Consider the following 23,766-nt stretch of genomic DNA (forward strand, 5'->3'; position numbering starts at 1 on the left):
TTTGCGCCAAGAAAACAAAAATAACGACTTTATTCAACAATTTCTTTTCTTCCGTTTCAGTCTTCAACACACATTCACGAGAGTCCCAGCGTAATACATTGTGTTACATTCGTAAATGCGTGTCGAAGACTGACATGGAAGAGAATACATTGTGGAATAGTCATTAGGCTACTTTTGTTTTCTTTGCACACAAAAAGTGTTCTTGTACTGTAGCTTCATTACATTACGGTTGAACCACTGATGTCACATATTTTATGGTTTTACTTTTTTATTTTTTTGGTTTTTAATTTTTTGGTTGTTTTGTTGTTTATGTTGGGTTGATGTATATGTGGGGTTTCATCAAAAATATCTTAATTTGTGTTCCGAAGATGAACAAGGTCTTAGGGGTTTGGACAGACACAAGGGTGTGTAATTAATGACAGAACCTTTTTGGGTAAACTCCATTTAATGTTAAAACTAATATGCTAAAGCTAATATATTTAGATATTCCATTCCACTATATATTCATCTGACTGTTTACCCACTGAAATCCATGAGACTGCGACTTATTTAGCTTCTCATCTATTTGTTCTCACAAACCTGTTTACTTGACTCAGTGCATTGATGTTTTAAAAAACCAGAGGAGATGCAAAGAGGCCAAAGCACACTCCACCTCTCTTCGCTCTCTCTATCTGTCTTCCATCTTTTATTTTTAGACTCGGGGCTCTATGGGAGTTGGCATGCTGGCTTTTACAGGCTGGTAGTGCTGAATGCATTAATATCAGAGCGAACCACCCCTCCTCTATCTGTGACCTCTCCTTGCCAGTGTGATATTTACATTCTCTGCCTACCGCAAGAAAAAATTTCCAAACGCACACACATACTAATTTTATTTTCTTCAGTCTGAAGTCGGTTCATTCTTCAGGAGCTGGCGTTTAAATACACTTCGCTGCACCAAATAGGGCTTATTTCCCGCAATGGAGAAATTTCAGGACATGTTAATTAGGTTTGGAGGTATGCGAGCGCATTTATGTGTGTGTGTGAAGCAGAAGACACTCTGTCGCTGAGAGCGTGTTAATTGGCTGCGCTGGAAGCCGCGAGACATCTGGGAATTCAGCTCTCACAGTCTGGCATATATTAGACCATTTTTCTTCTCCTCCTTTCTTCCATCCTTCCTTCTTTCCGCCTTCATCAGTTTCCAAACGCCTCTAAAACGTACACAATCCTTCGCCGCACACACCCGTTCGGTCCCTTCAGGCTGACAGGAGTAAAATTAATGAAAAACGAGCCATCCCGCTTACACTTCAGACTCACACGCGCTTCAGGGAAGATAGCGAGACTCGGATCGCCTGATCAGACACTTTATCTGAACCGATTCAAGGATAATTCGGTTAAAACCATAATCCAGCCGTCAAATATAGATTTGATCTTCTCAAAACCCATACTGACCCAAAATGCACGCCACCCAAACATAAGAAGACTGCGTGGAAGTCGAGATTGGATTTGTATGGCTTTTAGTGCATATTTATTGCAATCTCTATACGCTAATATACTCCTAAATATCGTGGCAGACGAAAAACGGGTGACAAAATCACACAGGCTTACATTAAAGAGGGTTAAAAGTCATTTCTAGAGAGCTGAATATCATGAGACTTGAGTTGGACTTGGGCCAGTATAAAATGCTAGCAATGAAACCGCTACCACTAACTACAAACTGTACTCTGTTAGGCTACTCCAAATTAAATAACAAGAATACTCAGACTATACTTCTTAAAATACTTTTAGATTACGTTTGATCTAATTCATTTACCACATTGATATAAATGGGATAATCTTGTACCATATTGATATAAAAAATACAAAGAGAAATAAAAATATATTTATATTGTTGTTATTAACAACAAGTGTGTTAAATATTACATCATTAATCAAAAATTTATCAAAAGCTAGTAATTAAATAATAAAAATGTTACTAAAATATAATTTTCAAATAGCAAGCAAAAAAAACAAAAACACTTATTAAAAAATAGAAATGTGACCATTAATCAACATCAGAAAACTGTCAACATGCAAGTTAACATATTACCCTAAATAAATATAGTATGTGAAAGAGGTGTGGCAGACAAAAAAGTTTGCGAATCCCTGCATACATGTAAAAAATAATAATAATAAATAAATAAATACTGTGAATTTGTGCATTTTAAAGGGGTCATGAACTGAGAAACCAAAATTCCCTTGATTTTTTGACACTGTCATCGTACTATAAAAGCATCCTGTAAGTTTCAGAATTCAAAATTTTCTTGTTAGTCTAAAACAACTTATATTGAAGGCAGTCTGCCAAAATAACCGCTTGTGGAATATAGGACTCTATGATGTAACAGTTTGGATAAGCACCGCTTCCACAGAAGAAGATCAACACTTGCTTCTACATCGCTGCCTGTTTAGCCCCGCCCACCGATTCGTGCATGTAATGTTTACGAAAGAAGTGAACGCGCAGGTCTATGCAGAAACCAAAACAATAAAGATGTTCTGAAGACAACAAAATGGCTGTGGAAAAACAGTGTTTGCATTGCCTTCCTTCTGACCCCAACGTTACGAAAGAGTGGATGAACTTTACCAGAACTACCACCCAGAACACCCTAGTAAAGAAAACATAGCAATCACCCAAGAGCAACCTATGAACCACACAGCAACTCTCTAGAGCACCCTGGCAACCTGCATGGAGATCGAGGTGGGATTTTTGTAGCTTTTAGTACATATTTATTAACTTTGAGGTCTCTGCATACTATTATTACACAGCTCTCTGCTATACTTGATTCGGATTGGTTGGACTCGACATTCTAAAGTGTGTCAAAGTATTCCCACATTAACAACCGCCGTCATTAGCAAGGCTGAATAACACACTGGGTATTTGGGCATTTTTTGGAAGCATCAGTGTGGTTTTCAATTGGTTGTCTAACAGTGCCTTGACTACAAATAAATGCTGATCAAATATTTAGTTTTCCAACATAAGTTTATACAGTATATCAATATTTGCTAGTAGCTGACAAGTTTGTGTGTTTGAATGTTTTAAAAGGGTTAAACAGGAACAAGAAGTGAGTGTACTAGAGAGGAAGTGAGGCTTTCTGTCAAGTATTTTTATATAATGATGCTAAATGCTAATGCTATTCCGTATCTCTTTTATGCACTCCTGTCACATAATATAATAATTTCGACTCATATTAATATTTAGTTCCTTTTAGGTGATTTCGGAGAGGCTAGCAATAGCAAGCTAGCTTAGAAAACATAAGATCCCACCCTCCCTGCAAATCACTCTCCAAAGCCACGCCTCCTCCAAACGCATCACAAAATAAACCGTTTTGTCAACAAAATGTTTGTTGTTCATGCCATAGCTAGCTGCTATGCTAAGAAATCTCATTCCTGTGGTCGCCCAAGTCAAAAAACCATTAGCCAGCACCACAAATTAATGTAAAACAAATCAAAATCCTAAGATTTTATCATGTTTTTACAGATTAATTTACCAAAACAATTAGTTCTATCTCTGTTATTTGCCCTTACCAGCCTTCTGCAATCATTTAATTTCCTTTGACACCAAAGCGTCGCCATTACTGATAGAGAGAGACGACTAAATGACAGCAGCTCTCAGGCGTCGTTGCTCTGGAGTTGCTATGTGACTGAATCTTCACAGCCTGGCAACGTGAGTCCCAGAGTCCCCGTCCAACTCTGGAAGTGTAAGGTGAGTCATTCCATCCCGAGGGATGGAGCGCCAAGCAAGAAACCATTCCCTCTAAATCATACATCAAATCCAGTGCGGGGTTTCTGTTAGCTGCTCCAACATTAAACCACATGGCCTGGAACCAGTCTACAAAATGATTAAGTGCAATTTGTGCTGAGAAAACAACAATAGTCTGCGTAAGGCCAACTTGAGCATCCCAGCTTAAAGATTTAAGGGAATATTCAGGGTTCAAGTTAAGCTCTGTCAAAAGCATTTGAGGCATAATGCTGATTAAAACCTAAAATGTCCCTCAGATCTTTTCGGAAATGGAAGGTCAGGAAGAGTTCACTGCATTTTGGGATACAGTTTTCCAGAAAACAGAAACTGTGATCCAGATATTACATGCATACTGAAAATTCACAGTACAGTCTATATAGTGCAGAAATAGTACGGATAGTATGCAAGTATGCTATTGAGAACGTAGAATGGTCTCCACAGTGGGTAAAACTTTTTTTAAAATACATTTTATATTCAAAAGAGCAGGAACAATTCCTTTTTTGTATTATATGATCGCTTTTCTTTGACAGTCTCCAAGTTTTGTACCTGATATTCTGTGTTTGTAGCTGAGGTTAAAGTGTCTTTTAAATGTATTTGGTGTACGATGTTCGAGTTTATGCTCTGCACTTTCTTTCAGCAAAGATTATCAAAATAATCTTGCAGAACAGCCATGAGGAAACTAGTCAAACCTGATCTTGTGTATCAAGCTCATGGCACTGAATCAAACTACACACAGCTGTTGGCTCTGCTTAACCCGGAAAAACTGTGTAAAATAATATGATAGAGAGAGAGAGAGACAGAGAGAGAATTATCAATATAGAATTATATAGAGATAATATAATTATATTAATATATGTAATATATTTTATCCATAGAATTATGTTAATATTAAATAAATATAATATCATTTGTAATTGATTGTATTATTATATAAATTACATATAATTCATTGTATAATGTATTAAATATATTAAAATGATTAAATAATGACATAAAATAAATATATAACTATTATTATATTTTATATATCATATAGATCAATAGACAGATAGACAGATAGACATTTTTAATACATGTGTTATTAAACGTATTACATGTGTTATAAAAATAGTGTATAATTATATTATAATAATTAATTTGTAATATTATATTTATATTTAATATACATTTTGCAAAAATAAAATTCCATAATATATGCATCATTATATAAAACATTAATATATAAATTATATTTTTTATATATATATATATATATATATATATATATATATATATATATATTTATATATATATATATTACAAATAATTACATATATTTTGCATTTACATGTATTAATAAATTATAACCAATTATATAATTAAATAATATTTCAAATCTAAAAAATATTCCAAATGATTATATAATAATACATATAATAAATATACAACATTATATATTTCATACATTTGTATATATATATGTCTTATAAATATTTGTATTAATATATTATATGTGTGTGTGTGTATACATACATTTATATGATTCTACATCCCACTCTAGACTGTAAGGTAAAAAACCAAACTGCTACAGAAATTATTTTGAATTCGTTCTTTACAACTGCATCAGAAAGTCCCAAAAGACTAAAATCGACTTAGGAGCTCATCTTCAAAACAGGATATGACATCATACAGGTCTGTATCATCAAGGGGCCTGTGATGCTCTAGAGAAGAGGGTCCGGATACTCACTGAACGCAGCGATGGCTAAGATCATCGTCACCACAATGGAGACCCACGATACCCATAATGCCTTTTTTCTGTAACTCTGAGCCTCGTGGGGTTTCAGACGCATACTGCTCTCCAGGAGCCCTGCTGAGGGACAGCGCTCAGTTAGTTTACGTCAGGTTATCTCTTCACATCTCAGAGGAACTCAATGGGATTTATTCACAAATAAGTCCATGAAGTGTATGAAACACACCGGGGCTAGTTGTCACAAGCCCAATTTCTCAGCAACTATGAGGTTCTCATTAAAAAGTCCAATAATACAAATGCTTGTTTTGTATGTTGATTTATAGCATCTATAGTTCAAAACTGTCTTAAATTCAGATAAATTTTGTGACTTTTGTTCTCAAAAGTACAGTTGTAGCTGTTGTGCTCAATAGAATCACACTAGAATTCATTCAGAAAAGAACCAACTATATAATGAATGAGAATCTGTATTCTACGCATAAAGTCGGGGCAAGTTGTCACGTTTAATAAATATGTTTTAACTTCAAACTATAAATTAACTGCACTTTCTGCTCACCAAAACAACTGTTTTATATACTTTATTTTTTATAAAAACCATTTAAATCCTGTAATAAAATATTTTTTAACTATTTTTTAATTTATTGCAATTCAATTTCTCCATTTATAAGTCTATTATACATTTAAATACATATGTTGTGAAACATACTTTTTAATATATAATTTAGATGTAATTTCATTTTTTAAAAAAGGTATTCATCTCAAATCAGTGTCTTTTTTTCTTATATATTCTGTTGTCAATACTTTATTTTTTGTGTCTTTACAGAAACTCTGACTTTCAGAAATAAAAGCAACCTGAGAAATGTTCACTGGAGTACCTATAGCTAAACGTGACGACTTGCCCCGGGCTCCGCTTTATATGTATTTTCCCAAGCAAATAAGCCCCTAAAGTCTGTATCAAAAGTGTTTAAAGCCAAACTCGTACCGTTGTCGTCCGGCTCTCCTATTTTCATCTGCTGCTCCATGTTGAAAGTGTCTGCTTGGCTCGGCTGGTGTCCGTTCGCAGGAGTCGACGCTGAACCCAACACCGCTGGATCCGGAGCAGAAGCAGGACCGGGGTCTGCAGGACCAGCAGTGGGGTCAGCAGCAGAGGAGGGGTCCGTCATGATGATAGGGTCCCGGGTTCAAATGATCGCGAGCATCCGAGGAATGTGACACCTGCACGCGAGCGGAGGAGACGCGACTGCTGGAGAGCGGTCAGCGCATCGCTCGCGCAAGCGCGCACGCACGCGCTAATTAAACACACACACGTGCGAATCGCACTTTGCAAACAGACTCGCTCTTACAAACATTTCGAAACCTGTTATTAGGGTATTATTATTAAATAACAATAGTGGAGATATGGAAAATCCCGCTGTGAGCTCTGGTGACTTGTGATCAAACAACCATCTGTTCATATTAAACAAATAGTTCACACTTCAAACTTTAACTCCTTCAGAAACCACGTATTTGAATAAACTAGCCTACTTCTGAAGGGGAACAAGAGAAAGAACAGACAGAAAGATGACAGATAAATTGATAGACAGACAGACAGACAGACAGACAGACAGAAAGACCGATAGATAGATAGATAGATAGATAGATAGATAGATAGATAGATAGATAGATAGATAGATAGATTTAGATAGATAGATAGATAGATAGATAGATAGATAGACAGATAGATTTAAAAAAAAATTATAATTCAAAGTTATTTGATAGTTTAAGAAGGATATTATTTGTTACAGATAGATAGATAGAGATAGATTGACGGATGGAACATAGATAGATAGATAGATAGATAGATAGATAGATAGATAGATAGATAGATAGATAGATAGATAGATTACAGACATACAGACAGATAGATAGACAGACAGACACACAGATAGATGGATGGATAGATAGACAGACAGACAGACAGACAGACAGATGGATAGATAGCTAGATAGACAGACAGACAGACACACAGATAGACGGATGGATAGATAGACAGATAGATAGATAGATAGATAGATAGATCGATAGATATAACGACAGACAGACAGACAGACAGACAGACAGACAGACAGATAGATAGATAGATAGATAGACAGATCAGATTAGATAGATAGATAGACAGATAGATAGATAGATAGATAGATAGATAGACCGACAGATGGATAGATAGACATAGACAGGACAGACAGACAGATAGATAGACTGACAGAGACAGAACAGATAGATAGATAGATAGATAGAAGATAGACAGACAGACAACAGACAGACAGACAGACAGATAGATACATAGATAGATAGATAGATAGATAGATAGATAGACAGACAGATAGATAGATAGATAGAACGATAGATAGATAGATAGATAGATAGATAGATAGATAGATAGATAGATAGATAGACTAGATAGATAGATAGATAGATAGATAGATTAAGAGACAGACAGATAGAACGGACAGATAGATACAGATAGATAGATAGATAGAGAGATAGATAGACAGACAGACAGATAGAGACAGACAGATAGATAGATAGATAGACATAGATAGATGATAGACAGACAGACAGAGACAGACAGACAGATAGATCTCCCCACTGCAGCAAAACTAGATAGTTAGGTATAGAAAGTAATAATGGGTGATAGATAGATAATAGATAGATAGATATAGATAGATAGAGAGATAGATACAGACAGACAGATAGATAGATAGATAGATAGATAGATACAGACAGAGAGATAGATAGATAGATAGATAGATAGATAGATAGACAGATAGATAGATAGATAGATAGATAGATGATAGACAGACAGACAGATAGATAGACAGATAGATAGATAGATAGATAGATAGATAGATAGATAGACAGACAGACAGACAGATAGATAGATAGATAGATAGATAGATAGATAGATAGATAGATAGATAGATAGATAGATAGGACAGACAGAGACAGAGACAGACAGACAGATACAGTAGATAGATAGATAGATTAGATAGATATAGACAGACATATAGACAGACAACAAATGTTATATTATAGTTAGATGGATAGATTTTTTTATTGATTTTTTGAGGAAATTGAGAGAGAATTACAGACAGACAGACAACAGATAGATAGATAGATAGATAGATAGATAGATAGAGACAGAACAGACAGAGCCAGACAGACAGAGACAGATAGATAAGATACGTAGATAATATAGATAGAAGAAGATAGAGATAGATAGATAGATAGATAGATAGATCGACAGACAGACAGAACAGACAGACAGACGAGACACGGAACAGGATCGATAGATAGATAGATAGATAGAGTACATAGACAGACAGATAGACAGACAGACAGACATATACAGTAAATAGACAGACAGACGATAGACATAGATAGATAGAAGAAGATAGATAGATAGATTAGAAGACAGCAGCATATGACGGACAGATAGATAGATAGATAGATAGATAAGTCAGATAGATAGATAGATAGATACTTACAGATAGATAGATAGATAGATAGATATAGATAGATAGATGACAGACAGACAGACAGATTACAGATGACAGATACAGACGACAGACAGACAGACAGATAGTAGATAGATAGATATATATAGATATAGATACAGAGATAGGACAGACAGACAGACAGATAGATAGATACGACAGATAGATAGATAGATAGCATAGATACATATAGAGCTACCTGACAGACTAGACAGATAGATAGATTAGATAGATATAGTAGATTAGATAGATAGACAGACAACCGACAGATAGATATATAGATAGATAGATAGACATACAGACAGACAGACAGACAGAACAGACAGACAGATAGAGATAGATAGATAGATAGATAGATAGATAGATAGATCAGAAAGGACAGACAGAGATATAGATAGATAGATAGATAGATAGAGATAGATATTTTTAGACAGATAGATAGATAGATAGATAGATAGATAGATAGACAAGATAGACAGACAGACAGACAGACAGACAGACAGATAGATAGATAGATAGATATATTAGATTAGACAGACAGACAGACAGACAGACAGATAGATAGATAGATGTAGATAGATAGATAGATAGATAATAGATAGATAGATAGATAGATAGATGAAGAGACAACAACAGACAGTCGACGAGATAGATAGATCAGATAGATGATAGATAGATAGGATAGATAGATAGATAATGATAGATAGATGATACATAGATAGATGACAGACAGACTTACAGACATAGATAGATAGGAGATAGATAGATACGATAGATAGATAGATACAGATAGGATAGATAAGATTACAGTGACGACAGATATACAGACAGACAGATAGACAGATAGAAAGATAGATAGATGATAGATAGATAGATAGATAGATAGACAGACAGATAGATAGATAGATAGATAGATAGATAGATATGATAGTATAGACAGACAGACAGATAACAGATAGACAGAACAAGACAGACAGAGAGCAGAAACGATAGACAGACAGATAGATAGATAGATAGATAGATAGATAGATATAGATAGATAGATAGATAGAATAGATAGATTGGATTTGATTTGTACCTGTGTAGATAGATGACAGACAGACAGACAGACAGATAGTTAGATATAAAGGTGGATGTGTAGATTGGTTGGTTTTATTGTGTAAAGGACTTGTTTTTGTAGTTCTTTGCTGAACCCTGAAGGTCTGTGATATTACAAATGTTGAAAAATTAAAATAAAAAATGCATTTTATGATATTAATAATAATATTAATAATTTATATTGTATAACTGTATTATCATCAAATTATACACACACACACATATAAAATAAAAGTTATAGGCCTATTTTGTAAAATCATTGAAGATATTAAATAACTATAAATATAAATAAATTATACATACTACTAATATGCATATAGAATTCAAATCATATACATATATAATTCAAGCGATAAAAATATCAAATTTTAAATAAATTAAAAAAGTACTATCACAAAACAGCACTATTTTTTTTTTTAAATAAAACCCCTAATACATTTATTGAAACTCTACAATAATGACATTATAAAAAACAGCAATATTTTTTTTTTTAAATAAAATACCTAATACATATAAATCACCTTGCCTGCATTTACACCTAAAACACAACTGATAGTGTAGTAAGACTGTTAATCTAATGGAACAAAAACACATTTCATGCGATGCTTCTGCTTTTTATTATTCAAGATGATGTCGTTTAGTTGTTTTATTATTTTATGTTTTATGTTACAGTTTCTGTTTTTATTGCTGTGTTTTCTTATTTAGGTTGGATATAATTTAAGTGAAGTGTTCTTGCAAAGAAGCAGTGCCGCCTTCCGTACACGCTTTCGCGCGCTCGCAATGGAGCCAAAAGCGCTCGGGTCTGGACGTCACGGGTGAATGTAGACCGCGCGCGTGCGGCGGAAGCCGGGCGGGATGATATTGGCGGCGGTGCAGCGGGGCTCCAGCAAATGGCTCTTCACACCCGAGAACAGCTCGGAAAAACACGCCGTCCCGCCGCTGCTGCGGAGTCAGAGCCCGACCAGCGAGCTCTCTCATACCGCGACAGCAAGCCGCCACACCTAATTCCAGGTGGTGGGGAGGTTATTAGTGTTTTATTCTCAAAAACAGCGGCGGTGTGAGGGAGTTAGCCGTTAGCAGGTTAGCACGCTGCCGCTTTTGATCGAGCGAAAAATGTGGCGGATCAAATGCGGTGTTTCACTGCGTTAGAATTCACAAACACGCGCATTTTTCACAATGTGGGTTGCTAAATGCGTTTATAAAGTGTGCTCTGTGGTATAACGAAAGAGAGTAAATGAATGTGAAATAGAGGATTGCGAATGACACGACGTGCGATTCGGTGACTTATGCTTGAAAGAAAACAGCATTTCGGGTTTTAAATCACCCTATAATGGTTTTTTAATTTTTGCCTATTTAATTAAATAATAATTGGGTTTTGTGTGTCTTTTTAGCGTTTAAGGGTGATTTTAGACGTGGACTGGTGTAGACATACTGGCTAAACAAAAGATGTGTCTGTATTGTTATTGTTGTGTTATTGTCTAGCTCAAATATGATTTTTTCCTTTTATTGTGGTTGTCTTGTTCAGTGCCAACACCTGTATTAGTGTAATTTATGACTATGAGCTGTTTTGGTGTGATATTTTCGAAAAATTATTGATATATAAGTATTATATTTTGTTTATATATATAATATATATTATATATATATATATATATATATATATTATACTATATAGATATATAAAATAGTTTACATTGCAGTGTTTTTGTTCCTTGATCAAACTGTGCAGATCCCAGCTCACGATAAACACCGCAATCGTCTATATGCACCGGTTTTACATGCTCAATTCCTTTACGAAGTTCCATAGAAATGTGAGTATGCATTTTTTAATTAATTGGTTATGATTTGATTGTACAAAATGTTAGTATTTGTTTTTTTGTATGTGTTTGTTAATGCTCAAGAATTCTCAGGATTTCAGTCTGCAGTCTTATTCGTAACCCCATTGTTTTTTGTTTTTTTTTGTGTTATTTTAAGAGGTATAATAATTCTTTCCTTTCGTTGCTCAGATCATTTCTCCCACCACGCTCTTCCTGGCCGCTAAGGTGGAGGAACAACCGAGGAAACTTGAACACGTTATTAAAGTAGCCACATGCTTGCCTGAACCCCACAGGACCCTCCGTTGGACACCAAGAGCAATGTGAGTGTGGGGGTTTATGGGTGATGTAGTTTCGCTCTCCGCTTTAGTCATCATTTTAGCTAGCTACATGCTTTGACAGTTACATCACATGGGCTGGGAATCAATGTGTGTACAAACAGAGAACTTTGTTCCATAGATTTGATGTGTTCCTAAATTTACATAATGTCAACATTAAGTGACATTTGCAGTGGCTTCAATTTGCATAATGTGTCATTTCTCAGGGAAACTGAATATTTTGAATGAAGTGTTGTTGGACTGTTTATTGGATCATTTTTCCAATTCAGATGGCCTGAACATTTTTTTCATCTGTTACATTGATAGATATTAAAAACAAACAAATTCTCTCTCTCTCTCTTTTTTTTTTTTTTTTTTTTTTAGAATGCAAGTAAATGGGGCTTATTTTGATTGGACATGTTTGTAGGAAAAACGGTTTCTTTTTAATTTCTTAAAGTATAGAATATATTTACATGTATGTATGTAAATATGTATGTGGAGATGTGCCCATTTTTTTTCTTACGAGTTATACAGAATAAGTTTAGGAGCATTTATAATGAAAGTAAATGGGGCTCTTTTTGATTTTATGTTGTTGGCTTTTGTTGTGTTTATTAATAATTTGATAACATTGACAGCTTGAAAAATGTTTCCCCTCTTTTTCTGAAGTTATGCACAATAAGGTTAGTAGCGTTTATAATTAAAGTGAATGGGGCTGTTTTTGATTTTGTTGTTTTTAAGAAATAGACTTTTGTATTTTTTTTTTTTTTTTGTGTAAAATTTTTTTTTTTAAAACTTTTTTTTAAAGAAAACAAAGATAACATAATACCCCACAATGCTTAAGTTTAAAAACTATTTAAAAAAAATCCTTGAATAAAAATGTTTTTTATTGTATTTATTAGTAATTGTATAACATTTTAAGTTTGAAAATAAATATTTTTCTTCTTTTTCTGAAGCTATGCACCATAAGGTTAGTAGCATTTATAATGAAAGTGAATGGGGCTCTTTTTGATTTTGTTTTCTTAAAAAAGCTTAAAACTGTTATTGCTGTTATATGCTAACCTCAATCCTTAATATAAATATATTATAATATGTCAGTTATGTAAATTGATTGTCCATCATTAGGAACATTGGGATCAGACCGCACTAATGAGCCGATGTGATTGTTAATCTGCAGATTGGCTATCATCAGAAGCACTGGGACCAGACCCCTCTAGTGACCAGGTGTGATTGTGTTGATCCACAGGCGACTTCATTACCAGGATCTGCTAATAATCTGTGCTAAGGGCCTTTCACACCGCAGGAACCTTTTTTATAGTACCAGAACTAATTGTGGAACTACCCACTTTTGGGTGTTTTCGCACCACAGGAACTGGGTGCGATTTTAGTACCGGACTGCCTTTTTCGAGAACTAAATTAGCTCCAACTCTGGAGCAGGGTCTAACCAGCACAAAACTGGTACTACCCGTGACGCAAGTAGACATTGATTGGCCAGACACGTTTCGAAAACGCTCTCACCTGCCATTATTTAAAATGCAGTGTAACATACTGTAAACATTGTGTCAACTTATTTCGCAAGTATGACGAACAGCGATAAATATACGGACGCTGAAGTGCAGGCACTTGTAGCAAATGTAGCACTGTCAGTTGTCGTTGGAGACTCTTAGTCCTCTCCGTTCTTTCACGCTTTACGTTTACGTCGACATTCCATGTCCAGTATTGTGAAACCCGCGAGACACAGCAAAAACACAGCTCCAATCACATCGTCCTCCATCCTCCTGTTGTTCTTTGTTTTCGTTGTTGAACACCGCGCACAAATGACATCGATTGTCGACTGGCTTACGTCATGTCCTAGTACACACTGTTGGTGCGAATAGGAACTGGGAAACAGTTTGTGCAAAATCGTCCCGGTACTTTAGTACTGTACTTTTTAGTCCTGGAAACTAAAGCGGTGTTAAAGGCCCTTGCTTTATGAAAGCAGTGAACACATGAGTCCTGTCTAACCGGTGATTTTGTTTCAGGGTTTGAGATAACAATAGATCATCCACACACAGATGTGGTGAGATGTTCCCGTATGGTGTGGATTAGAATTTCTTCATCTCTCTTTCACTCTCTCTGTTAATTTTTTTTTTTTTACTGGCTCACATCTGTTTTGAAGACTGGAGTAATGATGCTGAAAATTCAGCTTTGGAATAAATTACATTTTAAAATATATTCAAGTAGAAAAGCTATTTAAATTATAGTAATACTTCACAATATTATGATTTTTGACTGTATTTTTAACAAAAATAAGTGCAGCCTTGGTGAGCATAAGACTTGGTGAGTCTTCTTTTCAAAAGCATTAAAGGGGTCATATGATGTTGCTGAAAAGAAACATTATTTTGTGTATTGGTGTAATGCAATGTGTGTTATGCGGTTTAAGGTTAAAAAAAACACATTTTTCATATAATGTACATTATTGTTTTTCCTCTATGCCCCGCCTTTCTGAAATGCATCGATTTTTACAAAGCCCATCAGTCTGAAAAAAAAGGAGGTGTGCTCTGATGGCCAGCTATCCAGTGCGTTGTGATTGGCTGAATGCCTCAAGCGTGTGACAGAAATGTTATGCCTCTTAACATATACTATGCCGTCTCCCAGGCCAGCAGCACGAGACTCATCGTCCAGCTGCTCTGCTCGTGAACATCCCATCATCAGTTCTCTTTTAGCAGTTCAGTCAATGTACTGTTAGGAGTAACTGAATAACTCGGGATATTGGTTTTTCACGTCAGAGGGAGTGTCGGGCATGTTTATAACTCAAGTAATTTGTAGATTAGTGCGACCGTTTCAAACGATTCAGTTCGATGTGGTGAAGTGGTTCGATCAGTTCACTAAGAAGATCTGGTTAAATAGAAAGATTTTGTTTGCGATCCAGACATTACTAGACGTGACAATACCAATAAACACCCATTACAAACGAGGCATTTGTTGCTGCATCCAGTGGGGACATAAATTACTAATTATAATGACTTCTACCTCTTTTTACGCGTTGCGTATCACGCTGTGTAAACATAAAACCATGTCCGTAGAAACAACTAACAACAAACGCTACTCTACACTGCTTAAAACTCGCTTTTGAATCATCATTGAAAGAAGACTCCACCTCCTTCCAGTGACCAGGTGATGAATGCTGACCCCGGACAGCGTGAGGAGATCCCTTCAGCAGGATCAATGCACGCAAAGCTCCGGGTCCTGACAACATTCCTGGGCGTGTACTGAGGAGACTGTGCAGCAGAACTCACTCATGTCTTCACAGACATTTTCAAACATCTCACTTAGTCAGGCTGTTGTTCCCACATGCTTCAAAGCTACCACCATCATTCCAGTCCCGAAGAAGCCATCTCCATCCTGCTTCAATGACTACCGTCCTGTTGCACTTACTCCCATCCTCATGAAGTGCTTCGAACGGCTAGTCATGCACCATATCAAGTCTGCCCTCCCCCCCCTCCCTGGACCCATTCCAGTTTGCATATCGGTCCAACCGGTCGACCGATGATGCCATCTCAACTACCCTCCACTCAGCACTCACACATCTAGAGAAAAAAGACTCATACGTCAGAATGCTGTTCATAGACTTCAGTTCAGCATTCAACACAATCATCCCTCAACAGCTCATTCAAAACTGGTCGAGCTGGGGCTCAACACTTCGCTGTGCAACTGGCTGTTGGACTTTCTGACTGGAAGACCTCAGGCAGTACGTGTCGGCAGCAAACACATCCAGCACCATCACACTGAACACTGGGGCCCCCCAAGGATGTGTGCTGAGCCCCCTCATCTAAGCGCTGATAGTGTCAGTTTGCACACCGTCACACAACTCCAACCTCTTTATTAAGTTTGCGGATGACACGGACTGTGGTGGGTCTCATTAGCAACAGAGATGAGACAAACTACAGGAGCGAGGGTGAGCCGCCTGGCCGGGTGGTGCAGTGACAACAATCTCTCTCTGAACGTGGAGAAGACGAAGGAGATTGTTGTTGACTTCAGGGGAGCGCACACTCAGCATGTTCCTCTGACCATCAACGGTGCGACTGTGGAGAGAGTGAGCAGCACCAAGTTTCCTGGGTGTGCAACATCACAGAGGACCTCTCCTGGACCGACAACACTGCAGCACTGGCCAAGAGAGAATCACAACAGCGTCTCTTACTTCCTCCGCAAACTGAGGAGAGCCAGAGCCCCACCCCCCATCATGTACACCTTCTACAGAGGCACCATCGAGAGAATTCTGACCAGCTGCATCACTGTGTGGTATGGCGCCTGCAACGCGTCCTGCCGGAAGACTCTGCAACGCATAGTGAGAGCAGCTGAGAAGATCATTGGTGTCTCTCTCCCCTCCCTCCAGGACATTTATGGAACCCGTCTCACTCGCAAAGCCCTCTGCATTGCAGGTCACACAGCTTCTTCAGTCTGCTGCCATCAGGGAGGAGACTGCGGAGTCTCCAGGCCAGGACCAGCAGACTGAAGGACAGCTTCATCCATCAGGCTGTCAGGAAGCTGAACTCGCTCCCGAACTTGCCCCCCCGTCCCTCTTCTGCCTCAGGGAACCACTGAACTATGAAACACCCACCCCCCCCAGGTCCCACATCCCCAGGTCCTTCCACCCCCCCCTCCCTCTAACATACGATGACATGCACCAGTCACTTTGTGCAGCAGTGTCACGACTGCATTCACTACCTCATTCTACCACCATTCACCATGGAACTGACCTTTCATTCTACCACTTCACTCAGTCAATAAGTTTAATAAATATAACTGCTCTTGAGCCCTTTGTCACTTTGTCATTTTAATCAGACTGAATAAGCTATTTTTTTATGCACTAAAAATATTTTATCTGCACTGTTTGTTCACTGGTTTGCACTCTATCTGCATGTGTGCCTTGCGCTGCGTTTTATTTAACCTTATTTTATTTTATTTTTTTCTATTATGTCTTTTTACATTCCCTTATTGTATAGTTTTATCTTATATTTATATTTGATCTAGATTTTTAGGCTCTACTGTTCGTGTTATCTGTATGCACCGGGGGTCTGAGAGTAACGCAATTCTGATTCTCTGTATGTATGTACTGTACATGTGGAAGAATTGACAATAAAGCAGACTTGACTGGACTTGATTGGCAAGTTATTTAAATATAAAAAACATACTTACAGGCTGTGAGTCAGAAGTGCCAGACTGGCCTTGTAAAGTTTGAACTGCCCCACTTTATAGAAACAGCCGTTGTGCCACAGATGCGTCGCAGGCTACTGGTTCAGGAAACAGTCCTCATCCTCCATAAAATGCGCAGCACACATCTGAATATTTGGGTTGCACTGTTCTGGAACAGTGTTGAAATACAACTTAACCACTGATTTCTAGTCATGTCCTCTTTTGGAAGACCAAATAAAGTAGTTTCGCTTTCACAACGAAACACACAGCGACTCCACAACATGTTAGCGGCGGCAACAATACTACATCGAGAATAAAAGTTATGCCGCCTTTCTTTGCATGAACATTTGGGCGGCGTTATGCAAATTTTCCCACATAGTGGTGTAGAGATGTGGGGGTGTGTTAGAAGGAGCCGTTTCAGGGGGCGTGGTTGACCCTTAAGTTTTATAAAGAATATCTCTTTGGATTTGAGACTTTAGTCTATGCAACTTTACAGATCTTCTTTATTCACCAAGAGCTTAAAACACTCCAAACAGAAAGGAAAAATTGAAATCGCATTATATGACCCCTTTAAAAATCTTACTGACCGTAAACATTTAAATGGTAATGTGTATTATATTATAATGTAAATATATTTGTATATTATTTTGTATTTCTTTATTAATGTTATACTTCACATTTTTTGCGGTGCATACTGGAAATTTTGATTTTAGAAAGGCAAAACATGGTTGCAGAGTCTCACAAAAGTTTTACTATGTAAATTTTACTGTATTGTATCTAATCCGACATCGTCTCTCTCTCGTTCTTTCTCCCCTCAGCGAGCATGGACTTGGCCCAGACCTCCTATTTCATGGCTACCAACAGGTTGTTACCCTGACCCCTATTTGTTGCACTGCCATGGCACCCTATGACTTCCTATTAGGCAGGGTTCTCCTTCCTGTGTCCAACGCCCTCTCGCGCCTGGGTAGGGTGTTTTGCTGTCCGGCCCGGCGCAGTGCGGTGTAATGTACGGAGGGCTTGCTGTTGGCGCAGAAGGTTGAATACACAGCCTGGAGTGTAGAGGTGCTAATAGAGATATCTTGATTGAGAGTGCATAGGTCAATAACTCAACTGGTAGCCTGAATATCAGCTCAGAGTTCAAAGGTGTAAACTTAGAGATTGTCATGGTAAGTACCAGAGAGTGCTTTCTTTTTCATGTTTCTTTGTCTAAATTAAAAAAAAAATTATTATAGTTATTTAAAGAAGTATTCATTATTTAGAGGTTTGTGCTGTCATACCCTTGGCATAATGAATTTGTAGAAGATTGTCTAGAATTGATCTATAAAATAGACTTTCTTACATTTATTTATTTTTACATTATTAATATTTATGGTTTGAAGATTACTTTTTGTTGGTACTTTAAAGAAATAGTTCACCCAAAAATGATTGACTCACCCTCAGGCAATCCGAGATGTAGATGGGTTTGTTTCTTTTTGAAGAAATGTTGCATTTCATCACTTGCTCACCAATAGATGCTCTGCAGTGAATGGGTGCCGTCAGAATGAGAGTCCAAACAGCTGATAAAAACATCATCATCATCACTTGTGAATCACAAAGCTATGTGTTTGTAAGAAACAAATCCATCAAGATATTTTTAACTTTAAACCATTGCTTGCGGCTAATGTACGAATCCTCTATGTATAATATTGCTTCATCCAGTGAAAAAGTCATCTTTTCTGAATTTGGAGAGAAACATGGACAGATCACGCACTGTTTACAAGCCAAATAAACTAATATGTTGGTGGATTTTGATGTAAGAGGACAACAGCAAAGAAATTTTTCACTAGAGGAAGCCTGTTGTAGATTATTTTGATTGTTTAAAGTTAAAATGCCAAATGGTGCGTTTGTTTGCTTCAAACCCACAGCTTTTCTCTTCACAAGACATTAATTGATGGACTAGAGTGGTGTGGATTATTGTGATGTTTTTATCAGCTGTTTGGACTCTCATTCTGACGGCACCCATTCACTTCAGAGGACCCACTGGTGAGCGAGTGATGGAATGCTACATTTCTCCAAATTTGTTCTGATGAAGAAACAAACTCCTCTATGTCTTGGATGACCTGAGGAAGAGTAAACTTTAAGCAAATTTTCATTTTTGGGTGAAATATTCCTTTAGGCACCATTTAATATTTACTCAACTTTAAAAATAATTTCTCCTGTATTGTAATTACTTCCTATGCTTTTAATCCTTAGCAGTTTAATTCAGGGACAATCTCCCATTGCACTCTGGGTACCTCTGGCCCACTATTATTATTTCTGCAACCTTTGTGTTAGCAAATCTTTAATCAATCAGGTGACCTCTCATAAGCTGACCTAAAACAACTCGATTCTGATTGACTCCACTGAAGTCTTATTCTCTGTTGTCAGAGCGACTAAAAAAATAATTTCAAGCCAGTAAGACTGCTTTGAGCCGGTTTGGTCATTAACGCAGCAGGAAGAGGAGTTGCTGTAAATGGCCACTTGCTGAGAGAGAGCGTTTTTGATTGAAAAAGGGCTAGGGAATCAGAAACCCAGCACTGGTGTTGGTTATGCTGATGCCACACTTTAAATGTTAAGAGTTATTTAGAATTTTATTGACTGAATCGGTTTCATAAATTGCATACCGTTTTGTTTTACAGCCGACCAGACCAAGAACATTCTAGCAAACACACCTGACTGGACTATGATCAGCTTTGACATGATATAATCATGATTATTACGATGAACTTAGAAGAACAGAAATAAATTTAGGATTATTGAATTAGGATCTTAGGAAAGCATTTCTCATGTCCTCCATTTGTAAACTAGTGTTTTCTGTTTTCTCTGTTGTCTCTCTTGCAGTCTGCACCTGACCACCTTCTGCCTGCAGCACAAACCCACAGTGGTGGCGTGTGTCTGTATTCATCTGGCCTGCAAGTGGTCCAATTGGGAGATTCCTGTCTCTTCAGATGGAAAACATTGGTGGGAATATGTCGACCGGTCCGTGACTCTGCAGCTGCTTGATGGTCAGTCAAACATGACTGTTTTTTTTTTTTTTGATATGTGTTTTTATATTAGGGTTGCACAAAAACTGAAAAATCTTACTTCAAAATCTGTTGATAAAAATCAATAAAATTTCTATTCAATTATCATTGTTTACTACTTTATACTACTGTATACTGTATACTACTTTAAATTTCATTTATTTGTTATTACTAATTTTATTTGTTTTATTAATTTGATAAGTAAAATTATCTTTCTCGATTGATTGCATTTCAAATGATAATTTTTAAGTAATTGCTGTGCTTAGCTTAAGTTTTTGTACATTAATATTCTGTATATTGTATATTCTCTGTTTTTGTAGACCTAACTCACGAGATTCTTCAGATCCTGGAAAAAACTCCAAGCAGATTAAAAAGAATCCGAAACTGGCGGGTATGTAAAAATGCTTTTGTTTGTATAGAAAAAAAATACACTAAACCAAATATAAAGAATCATTATAGATTTTTGTGATAAACATTTTAATTACAAGTAGTCAAGTAATAGACAAATTATTAGTTTTGTTCTCATTTCAGGCCAATCAAGCTGCCAAGAAACCAAAACTCGACAACCAATCTTTAGACGGTTCCTTCCAGACATCTCTGAGCCAGGACACTTCATTAATGAGTAGCATGTGTGACATCAGAGGAGGGATGTATTCTGAACCATCCACCTCTTTCCCATTGGATGGGGCATCATTGTCCCTCAACGGCCTGTCGAACCTGCAGAGTTCTACTTTCAGCTTTCCTGCACCAATTTCCCAGAGCGCAGATGCATTTCTCGCACTCCAGGGGGTGCAGGCGAGCAAACACGGACACGCCCCGGCAACTCTAGCCCCTCAGAAACTCACTCTAGAGAAATACCGTGAAAAACATGCGGCCGAATTAGAGCAAAGGCGCAGACACGAAGAGGAGGAAAGTGACCAGCATCGAAAACACGGACATTTATCGTCCGAACCGTCTACGTCAATCAGGGTGAAGTATTCCCAACAGCAGGTACCGGAGCGATCGTTGAAGAGCGGGTCGCTCAAACGACGCCACCCTTCCTCTTCTGAGAATGGTTCTGCTAGTCAAGAAGAGCTGAAAATGAAGATCAAGGTTTCATCCGAAAGTAGCGGCAACAGTAAGAGCCGTCACAGTCCGCGCTCGAGCCGTGAGAAACATCGCGAACATTCATCGCACAAAGCAGGGAGACACGATTCGTCGCACTCACACGGTAGCCACCACCACCACCATCACCACCATTCATCCAAATCTCACCGATCTTCCAAGAGCCACTCCTCCTCTGCCTCTGTATCTGTCAATCAAACAATAGGCCACGCCCAGTTGGTGAAGATTGACAGGAGGCTGGGGGAGGGGCAGAGTTCTGAGCCCAATGCTGCTTTAATAAATAACGGTCAACACATGGATTATGAAGACACTTTTAATATGCTTGATTCCCTATTAAATGCACACAACTTCTAAACTAGTGAAAAAAACTAACGTTTTTATGTAAAACCTCAAAAAAAAAAACGTACGATATTCGTTCTTTAGCTAATTTTATGCAAGATTCACTCGTCCGTTAAATGTCATAGTGTCTCTTTGATTTAATCATGTTTTATCACTGAATTTAAAGAAAAAAACTACAAAGTGAAGGTTGTAATGACATTTTAGTGTAAATGTAAAAACAACAATGGCAAATTTACGAATTTTAAACCTTGTAGAGTCGTAGAGCTTGCTAAAGAGAGATTGCAGAATGCATCTGGCAGTTTTAACCTGTTTTAGTTGGAAAAACGCAATGTGATAAAGTGAATATTTGTGTGTTCTTTCTTCATGCTTGATTCACAAAGTTTTTTGTTTTTCATTAATCAAAGGGATGAAATAGAAACGTGTGACTGTTTACAAAAGGAAGGTGCAGATATCTGTTCACATTTATTTGTATCGATATACAGTATCTTTGTCTAATTATATTTCACGAATGCTCAGGTTTAGAGGTTCCTAAAGGCAAAAAATGTTAGCCGCAACGCAACTTCTCGAATTCTGGCTGAAGTTTCACAAAAATGCCTGTACACAGATTCCATTATATCACTTTCCATATATTGTAAATCTTAATGTACTGTAAAGTTATGTATTTTATGTTGTTACCTTCTGTTAGAAAGCTGAACTGATGACATCATCGTGCCCAGGGTCCTTTGCATAGTAACTGTTTTGACTTACGATTTTGAAGACGTTATGCTTGTAATTCGTTCTTTTTCCCCCCTTTTTGACCCTTTACAGTAGTGGAAAGCAAAATGTATTTTTTGGCAAGAAGACAGTGGGTATTTTTTCTGTTTTGTTTCGTTCGCCGAGTGTGTGAACGAAAGATCGCATCCCAGAATTCTCAGCTGATCTGTTCTGTTCATCGTGGTGTACGTCGAGCCTTAAAACTGTACGATAGAGATTTTAGCAGGCTGTGTGTATCTGTCCCATTTCCTATGATCTCAGTATTTAAGATTTGATTTCTCTTCCTGTCTTCTCTCTCTCTGGCTGCTGATTCTGATTGGTTAATATGTGGGCTGCCATTCAAAGGAAACAGCAGTCAACTTCCTGTTCTCTGTCCGGTGCTCTTAAAACAGATTTAAGAGCATTTTGAAGGGTTTGGATGGGGATAACTCACTCTAGATGTGGCCTAGACATGTTGTGCTGTTATAACCTCCTTTCACTAGATACCAAAGGTTTGTGCCTCAGTGTTTGCCCACCGTTGGAACTGTATGAAACTTTTAAGTTTCCATCTTTATTTTATTTGGAATGCCACAGTTCTTTATTATAGTATTAGATTTGAGTCTGTGTGAATGATGTTTTGGATTGTGTAATAAACATCCAAGAGAATTGCTTATCAAAATGTGTTGTCTTTTTTTAAGGGTCCAAGCACTGAAGGTGCGTAGGCACCTATTGTATCTGTTGGTGGTGTTCTTCTGCTGTTGAGTCTATGGTAGCCCATAGAACTGCTTGCAGAAAAGTTATGAAATTTGGCACACAGATAGAGGACAGTCTCCTCATTAACCAAAGCAAAACTGGTGTCTCCAACTCAAACTCTCTAGCACCGTTACTTGTCCAAAGTTTCACTCATGTTTATGCTAATAACTTTTGAGCCATGTGGTCTAGAAGGGGCAATTTTTAATAGAAAAACCTGCTTTTTTCGAACTCGTCCTAGACTGTTTGTCTGATTTCCACCAGACAATGTTGGCAAAAAAGTTATGGAATTCAAGTTCAAGAGTTGAACCATTCACCAAATTAATAACAAAAAATTCGATGAAAAGCATGCAAATATGAACATTAGACTTTATCTCCACAATGCT

At 37.3% G+C, this 23,766-nt stretch overlaps 2 protein-coding genes and 1 long non-coding RNA gene across 3 annotated transcripts in view; 2 read left to right on the plus strand and 1 right to left on the minus strand.

The window, feature by feature from the left end:
* LOC109087677 (transmembrane protein 163-like) overlaps positions 1 to 6,840 on the minus strand; it is a 30,129-nt gene extending 23,289 nt beyond the window's left edge. The window contains exons 1-2 of the mRNA XM_042749275.1: positions 6,460 to 6,840; positions 5,478 to 5,597 (exon numbers count right to left, since the gene is read on the minus strand). Coding sequence (XP_042605209.1) covers positions 5,478 to 5,597; positions 6,460 to 6,640 — 301 coding nt within the window. The 5' untranslated portion in view covers positions 6,641 to 6,840. The remainder of the gene's footprint in view (positions 1 to 5,477; positions 5,598 to 6,459) is intronic.
* A 4,950-nt stretch (positions 6,841 to 11,790) lies between these two features.
* LOC122141810 lies at positions 11,791 to 12,829 on the plus strand. Its single transcript, XR_006158122.1, has 2 exons — positions 11,791 to 11,922; positions 12,118 to 12,829. It is a non-coding gene; the product is annotated as an uncharacterized LOC122141810 (long non-coding RNA).
* A 5,369-nt stretch (positions 12,830 to 18,198) lies between these two features.
* On the plus strand, positions 18,199 to 23,309 carry LOC122141809 (cyclin-T2-like). The gene is made up of 4 exons (XM_042749977.1): positions 18,199 to 18,278; positions 20,274 to 20,437; positions 20,776 to 20,846; positions 20,987 to 23,309. Exons 1-4 carry the CDS (start codon positions 18,238 to 18,240, stop codon positions 21,911 to 21,913), a joined length of 1,203 nt encoding a protein of 400 aa, XP_042605911.1. The 5' UTR covers positions 18,199 to 18,237; the 3' UTR covers positions 21,914 to 23,309.
* Positions 23,310 to 23,766: the final 457 nt, after the last annotated feature.

This window comes from Cyprinus carpio, chromosome B22, assembly GCF_018340385.1.
Source record: "Cyprinus carpio isolate SPL01 chromosome B22, ASM1834038v1, whole genome shotgun sequence".
Taxonomy (NCBI): domain Eukaryota; kingdom Metazoa; phylum Chordata; class Actinopteri; order Cypriniformes; family Cyprinidae; genus Cyprinus; species Cyprinus carpio.